We start from the raw sequence: 1,387 nt of genomic DNA, 5'->3' as shown, positions 1-1,387 counted from the left end.
TGAGTTTGTTCTACTTTACATTGACATTTAATCATTTAGCAGATGCTTTTATTCAAAGCAACTTACAAATAAGAACAAGCAATTAACCAAAAGGTCAGCAACATGTTTTATATTTATGTTTTTAGTGCTGTGATAAATCCAGTCAGTATAGTATCTACTTACTAATAATATGTAGATGGACAGTATTAATAATTGTGTAAGTATACAAGTCTCCGCTGATCCAAACTCCACATAAATAAACTCCTCCATCATCTGGTGTCACAGCAGTGATTCTCACAGTAAAGATGTTATGTTCGTCATCAGAAATACCGAATCTTTCTTTATTCTTCCATCTGCTGTAAATCGTCTCAATGGAGTCTTTTCCTTCTTGTATTTTGGGTTGGTTTTGTATTGAGGATGTTCACACTTGATCATCAAACCACCTCCTGAGGAGCCGCTCACTCTAGACACGCCCACTTTAGCTGTCAATCGCAAATATTACTTCTAATCAATTTTGCAGGAAACACAGAATGTAGAAACTTTTATACTGGATTTGAGTTTGTTCTACTTTACACTGACATTTAATCATTTAGCAGATGTTTTTATTCAAAGCAACTTACAAATAAGAACAAGCAATTAACCAACAGGTCAGCAACATGTTTTATATTTATGTTTTTAGTGCTGTGATAAATCCAGTCAGTCTAGCGCAGTATAGTATCTACTTACTAATAATATGTAGATGAACAGTGTTAATAATGGAGTAACTGTATGATTGTCTGTTGATCCAAACTCCACATAAATAAACTCCTCCATCCTCTGGTGTCACAGCAGTGATTCTCACAGTAAAGATGTGTTTATGTTTGTCATCAGAAATACTGAATCTTTCTTTCTTCTTCCATCTGCTGTAAATCGTCTCAATGGAGTCTTTTTCTTCTTTGAATATGATCTTGGGATCATTAATATGATTCTGTGAATATTCACAGCTGAAATTGGCAGTTTCTCCAATATTCACCATCACTCTCTTTGACACTTTACAAAATGAATCTGCCATTCACAAAATAAATATATGGATTTACAAAATTTTGAAATGATCAACAATTTTACTACATAAAGACTTTTAAAATGAATGACCTTCTTCCACATTCAAAGTAATATCAATGAACCACTGGCCTTCAACCTCAATCCTGTAAGTTCCAGCATCTTGTGTGTTTAGTTCTCTGATGTAGATCATGAGATTTCCATGATTATTGGAAAATAAAGTGAATCTTCCTTCATTAATCCACCGTTCATGCTTCCTATGGGTTATTATTGTTTCATTATGGTGCTTTCTCATGTATTTAGCGTAGTTTTTGTGCCAAGGCTCCCATGATCTAACAAGAAGACTTCCTCCAGAATATCCCGTGACGCT

The 1,387-nt window shown here is 34.2% G+C and overlaps 1 protein-coding gene across 1 annotated transcript; it reads right to left on the bottom strand.

Annotated features, from left to right (window-relative positions):
* Positions 1-309: 309 nt before the first annotated feature.
* Positions 310-1,381, bottom strand: LOC107720830 (uncharacterized; the record flags this gene model as incomplete). Its single annotated transcript, XM_016528667.1, has 3 exons — positions 310-461; positions 706-1,023; positions 1,111-1,381. Coding segments are annotated over 3 exons (741 nt in total), but the record flags the coding sequence as incomplete, so codon positions are not given.
* Positions 1,382-1,387: the final 6 nt, after the last annotated feature.

Source organism: Sinocyclocheilus rhinocerous, unplaced genomic scaffold (assembly GCF_001515625.1).
Source record: "Sinocyclocheilus rhinocerous isolate Xijiao unplaced genomic scaffold, SAMN03320098_v1.1 scaffold17358, whole genome shotgun sequence".
In the NCBI taxonomy this organism is placed as follows: domain Eukaryota; kingdom Metazoa; phylum Chordata; class Actinopteri; order Cypriniformes; family Cyprinidae; genus Sinocyclocheilus; species Sinocyclocheilus rhinocerous.
Note: the sequence above shows the minus strand (reverse complement) of the source record. Positions and strands in the feature narration are given on the sequence as shown.